Here is a 6,523-nt window from a genome sequence, read left to right as displayed (position 1 = left end):
GTTGTTTTTAGCATCAATTCGTGTCGCGCGTGAAGGCCACTCATGTGCTTTTGGACTTGATTGCGAGGACAAAGAATGCCGTGCGAGATTTGGACAACCTCAACTACCGAAAGATGAGAAAAATCCTTATGATCGACAACTGTGATGACCAAAGCACCATTGGAGATGACGGTACAATTGAGTTGATCTTCCCCAGCGATAGATTCAGCAGCCATACATGCTTGCTCATGTGCTCTTGTTTCCAGATGTCAGCGTGTCTGACATGAACGAGGAGGATAATGCGGGTGGAAGTAGCAAGAGTAATTCCGTGACCTCGGATCACAGTCTCCAATCGACGGGCATCAGTGCGGCATCTTCGCAAGGCTCTTCCACCAATAGTCTTCCAGTCAACCCCGCCAACAACCACCATCTCCACCACCACCATCTTCATCATCATCATTCACAACACGCCTCACACCATCCGCATCCCTCGCAACACCCACCCTCTTCATCATCTAGTAGCATCCGTGGCACGAGCGACCTGGCTGGATCCACGGGCACGTATCACAATCCGCTTCTTCATTCCGAGGAAAATAGTCCCATTCCCTTGCCTTNATCGACTTTCCTTCAATGGTGTCTTTAATGTTTCAGCGCATTATGCATAGCGGATTCTTCCAATCTGCCCGGCTACGGCGAGGAAGGATCAAACCCTTCCTCCGCCTCCAATACGTTAAGGGGCTACTCCTCGCCTCTGTCCCACAGTCATAGTTCTTCCTCGTTCAATCAATCCGGAGGAGGGGGAAGTGGAGGCGGTGGTCCCCGGGACTATCGTCATTCCATGTCCACTGGATCCGGAAACTCCTCCATCGGACAAGGTCAAGGTGGCGGAGGGGGAGGCGGCGGGTTCTTCAGTCAACAACGCACTCAGCTCTAAAAAGAAATCAGGCCAAACCGACTCAGACCGACAGAGGGACGAATGGATCGACATCGGACTTTACTCGTGGGTTAACGACAGTGCAACTACCCTGATGGGGCAGGAGGGGCGGTGGATTGGGTTTTGCACTGCCGGCACAAGTTCACAGACATATAGATACATACGTACATACACACACTCACTCACATACACACAACCAGTCTTGTCTGGTGAGAGCAAATCAGTTATGGAACAATGGCTAACAATTATTGTCGTTGTTCGAATTGCTAGATAGAGCAATGTGGATGATGCCAACCAACCCCTCGTCATCATCGTCATTATCTTCGTCTTACTTATTACAAATATGATTATCTTGAATTTTATTCTTTCCCCTTCCACGTGGGTCCCGTTTTTAATTCCCCTTGCAACTAACGCTTTGTTAACTGAATTTTTGAGTGAAAACCAACGGCCCCGTAAAATGAATAACCTCCGGTTTTGTTCTCCACCCTAAAAGACATCTCTCCACCAGCTCTAAAGCCTCCAATGATGAAGCCAATTCTACCGATGATGAAGAACATCTTCTGAGACGAGGACACGCATCCCCTATTCGCCATCACAACTACCCCATCAACAGCCACCAACCCACTTCCTCTAATAAAAATCTTTAAAAAACACATAACTACTACTACGATTAAGTACTAGAACTATGATGACAGATAGCTCTGCCAAGAATGAAACTATTACTACAGTCAAGCAGAATGCAATTCAATAAACCTATTAAAACACGACTATAAACAGTCCTGGAAACTGGCTCTTTCACCAAGGACGCTTCAGTATTTGTATGGAGTTCGCGTATATTGATTATCGGTCTTTGTCCCTCTCATTTTTACCATCTTGTTATTGACTGTAGCTCGTGAGAGGAAACTCGAGTTCGTTAGCTGATTACGAAGATCCTCGTAGAAAAGATTATAAAATGTAAACAAATCAGGCTCCTGATTATGGGCACAATTATGCAAAGGAATGCTCAAAAGGAACCAAATGTCCGGGAAGACGGGTTTTACGCAGAACCTTGATATCACGTTACTAAAAGGTGATGTAGGAAAATGGCCAGAACAAGGTAAAATCTTAGATATTTAATATGAGGAAGCACAGCTCATTGTTAGAAAATTGATATGGAATTGTCCGTAACTTGTTTATTGGCCGAATGCTCTTTCAGTCATATGTTTGGTTCCAGTTTCGAATCTATCACCCGAAAAAGAAAACATGAAGCCAGAAACAGAACGAACATTTCTTTTGCGCTTTAAAGGATGTTTTAGATCTTTCGCAGTTACTACGATCAGAGTGTTTGAACACTCTTCAATTTTACCATCGGCGAGGATTGACAGCCAAAGGCAGCAAATATAGATTCATCGATCATGGTTGCTACTAATTTCTTTCTCTGAATTTAAAACTTGAATTGCTTGTCATTTGGATTAGTCCAAGATAACCAGAGATAAAACCACGTTGTCTTTGGGGAGGGTGAAAAAAAGATATACTAAATAATCGTTTTGAGTTACTTTCAAATCTGATATGGAATTGATGGATTTTTTTAAAAGAAACGAAAGGAAAATTTGTGCATCATGTAAATAAAGATAAAAGCAACAAACCTAAGGCTCCCAACCAGCCAAACCATGTCGTTCACTGCCATATTCTCGAGCGCCGCAGTTCATATAATGTTGCTTTAATATCTGACAGATTCAATATCTTGCCAATCCCTTTCCCAATTGGCAATCAATCCAATTATTCGCAATTTCATTTTCGCAATTATCACAACTCATCCTAGTCTTGCCCTCAATTCTGTTTCTTGACCCTCCGGGAGTCTTGAACGATCTCCACTTGACTGCTCAAGGTGGTTCCGACATACGGAACAAGTTCTCCCACTTCCATAGAAATCAAGTTGGTCCATTCACGTCGAGAGTACAAATCCCCTTTCTCAATGGATTGCTCTACACCCTGGAACTTTAGATTCTCCACGACCCGTTGGCCAAGTGCTATTAGAGTGGTACTCCAATTCGCCTCAATGAGAGTCTTCAATCAGCTCGACTCGGTTGTGTCGGAGAATCACGGAGGGCACCTTAGCGTTCAACCATCGATTTACCATCGTGTGTTCCACCCACCGACCCAACCAACCAAGGAACCATCATTGTTCCAACTTTGGACCATGACCTTCAACTTCGATTAAACAAAGCTCTTCCCTCAAACCCGGCTAGGTTTACATGGCAGCTGCTGGGGCTGTCGAGGACCAAAGCCTGGTTTTTGAGAAGGAATCATCGCGTGGTTGATGGTTGGTTTCGATCCACTGAGAAGCAATTTGCATGACAATCATTGAGTAATGCTCGGCGAAAACCACGAAAACCACGAAAACGTGCATCTCGTCCCTGACTCTTAGATCTATGGACGGATACCTTGTCAAGCTTTGTCCGCGAGTCTTAATGGCAAATGCATCTCAGGGTACCCTTCTTTAATCCGACCCTCTTCAGAAGTGGGATAGATAGATCAAAGCGGTCACGTCTGTCGGGAACTGGGTCCTACAAATGTGCACTCGTCCCAAGGTTATTCTTTTGTCTTTTTCATGTGGACCGAGGGTTTCTAACTTGGTGACGATATCGATAGTATTGGATAAAAAGACGCAACCTAAAGCTCACGTTCTCCATTTGTAGTCGCTTCACAACCTGGTAAATCTGCCTTTGGCGATGAAAAGCTAAATAATGATGAAGACGTGCATGATATTTGCTGAAAAAATCAGCCAACCATATTCAACAACCAAGAGGCACCATCATTCAATTTTGGTAGCTATTTTGTATTTTTGGTCTTGTTTTGTTAGTGAAATTACATAACATAATGTATTGGCCTTTTCCTTCGAGTTATTATTGGTATTCCCATGTAGGTAGTAGAGGGCGGATAAAAGGTTCATGATTTTTTTCAAAATAATTAGTTCATTTTTGAAAGGTTTGGATAGACCTAAGATACGTCATTCTAAATACATCAATGGTTGACTTTAAGGGAGTGAAGATATATTTGGCATTACCTGGAACTAGTCACTGGCTATTTTATTATACAAGCACATTTCGATATGATGCTAATTGGCATTCGAAAATGCTAGAATAATGCTACTTTTTTACCAAAAGCGAATTCTTCATGTTGGTCACAAAGGATTTCAGTTTCAAAATTCAAAAACATTTGGCACTTTTTGACAGGCAATTTGACAGGCAAAGAAAAAATTGAAACACAAAAATCTAAAGAAAAAATATCACAAAAAAATTGATGCAGTTGTGTTTTTGATATTTTCACTCAAAAATTCAACTAATTTTGAATCCTGAGACTTTGAAGGAGACAACAAAAAATGACAAAAGTTTTGTTTTTCAGGATTTGAACAAGGTTCTTTTTACAAACAATTAAAAATTGTTGTTATCGTCAAAAAGGTTCTTCCTGGGTGAGATTATATCATAAAAATAAGATGATATGTTTTTATTGCGTTCATCCAAGGTCCATCATTCTTCAAAGCGGACATTTTCAAGAGCTCCAAGAAGTATCTTTATCCATAAAGCTCAATAGTTGTTTATCTCTTCTATTTTAAGTATTTTTACTATCTTTGAAACTTGTGATCTAGTTTGCCTCAAATGTGTGAGGGAAAATACTGTCGGGATACCATGATATGAACCAAAATATTTATATTGACTTAAGGAATACAATGAAATTAACCAATACCTACAATTACTTAAAGATTGCAATTTGGGCCTTTCACTCGCACTGACCATTTTTATCCATATCTTGATTTGTGTTTGCCAACCCACATTTTTTCTAATGTGTCAAAATTCTGGGTATAACCAGAAAATTGGCTAAATCATTTTTATGATTAATTCTTTTTCATAATGTAAATTGCCCCGCCTCAAAAGGTTAGTATTCCTGCCAGTCTCTCTTCTTATGTTGACGATACAAAGTTAGTTTCTGGTAAGAATGGTCAAGATTCCACTAGCCTGGCAAAGGACCTAGATAGAATCTACTCTTGGGCATAGATTTCTAGACACTGGATGTCGGATGACTCTTGGGACCACTCGGCTGGTAAAACAGTACAATGGATGGTCTCCTGGGAATTGATTGCAAACCGGTTTATTGTACTGTTTAGCCAACCGAGTGGTCGGTCGTCCGACATCCAGCGTCTAGAAATCTATGTCTTGGGTTACTGAGAGTGATATGTACTGGGGATTACATTTCCTGTAGCAGTTAAAAAAGTCCATGAAAAACCAAACCAAAAAAAATCTCATTAAATTGAGAAGCAACTATACCAATTTAATTGCTTCATGTAAAGTAAACATTCCAATGGAAATCACTTTGTAGCTACAGCGTATCAATTTCATGGAATGGCAAATGGATCCCATGAATGAAACTTGTTAACATCGCCAATTTTAGTTCCCTTGTGAGATTTTTTTTTTTACTTCTCTACCCTTTTGGGCATTTTTTCAGTGAAATAATGCTGGGATAGTGCTAAAATGCTAGACAAGATTTCACAATGCTTGGACCATACAAATAATGCTAGTTTAATGCTAAAATCCAAACCGATGTCTAGAACGATGAAGTCCTTTGGAACAATGTAGTCTAACTCGCTTCTTTCTTGAGCTCCTTCATTGATCAATTTGCTGCCTTCAAATATTCTTAGGGCCTATGTAGGCGTTGATCCAGTAGTAGGATTTAAGTCAGACTTAGACAAGTTTCTGACTAAAATTCCCGATCAACCCTATATTCAAGGGCTAGAGAGCCAGGACCGCCATCTCTAATTCGTTGGTCGGTCAAATACTACATGAAAATAAAGGTTAATTAAAATGAAAATGTTTTTCGTCTTCAACTGTCGGGAATTCCATTATTATTAGGGAGTATGTAGGTGTTGATCTATAGCATCTTTTAAGCAAGACATGGACAAATTTCTGACCAAAATTCCTGATCAGCCCTGTATTCAAGTTTTTCGTCTTGAAGTGCTGCGAGTTTCTTTCTCAGCGGCAGTAAGAAAGTATGCAAAAATGGTTTTACAATAAAGGGTTGCAAATGTGAAGAAATGACGAATTTTTTAGTCAAACGCTTCCCCTCAATAGGACAGTATCAGATAAGCGTGAGAGATCGAATCTTAAAAAATTAGAATAAAAAACATCAAATGTGACTATCAGCGTTTTATCAAGACTGTCTTGAGTGTACGTACTACACACTGATTTTAGAAAGTCAAGCCCTCAAGAATTCCTAGGCATGTTTTTTGAAGCTTTTACCTCGGAGGTAGCAACGACATTGATCAACTTTTTTGACTAGTTAAGCCGCTGGATTATTTAGAGGTAATTGATGGATAAATTGTACCCAGTATCCAGCAGATCCGGGTCCAGTAGAAAATGGATTTGATAAGGAAAATACTGTCAGGAGAACTGGCAGATATTAACAAGCTCGTTCGTAAATTTTGCAATGGCTGAAATCGAATCATAAAGCTATGGGTAAGCCTTGAATACAAGCTTAGCAACACACAGTGGTAAAAATACCCTTTAAAGTTTTGATGGAAATTTCCAAGCACATCTTGGCATTTTTCTCCCTCAGAAAATCATGGGGAACAATTTT

General features: G+C 40.4%; 1 protein-coding gene across 1 annotated transcript in view; it reads left to right on the top strand.

Moving 5' to 3' along the window:
• LOC131886249 (serine/threonine-protein kinase Tao-like) overlaps positions 1-1,699 on the top strand; it is a gene marked incomplete in the record, with an annotated part of 6,892 nt that extends 5,193 nt beyond the window's left edge. The window contains 1 exon segment of the mRNA XM_059234519.1: positions 631-1,699. Within this exon segment, the coding sequence (XP_059090502.1) occupies positions 631-913 (283 nt within the window).
• Positions 1,700-6,523: the final 4,824 nt, after the last annotated feature.

This window comes from Tigriopus californicus, chromosome 9 (assembly GCF_007210705.1).
Source record: "Tigriopus californicus strain San Diego chromosome 9, Tcal_SD_v2.1, whole genome shotgun sequence".
NCBI lineage: Eukaryota > Metazoa > Arthropoda > Copepoda > Harpacticoida > Harpacticidae > Tigriopus > Tigriopus californicus.
Note: the sequence above shows the minus strand (reverse complement) of the source record. Positions and strands in the feature narration are given on the sequence as shown.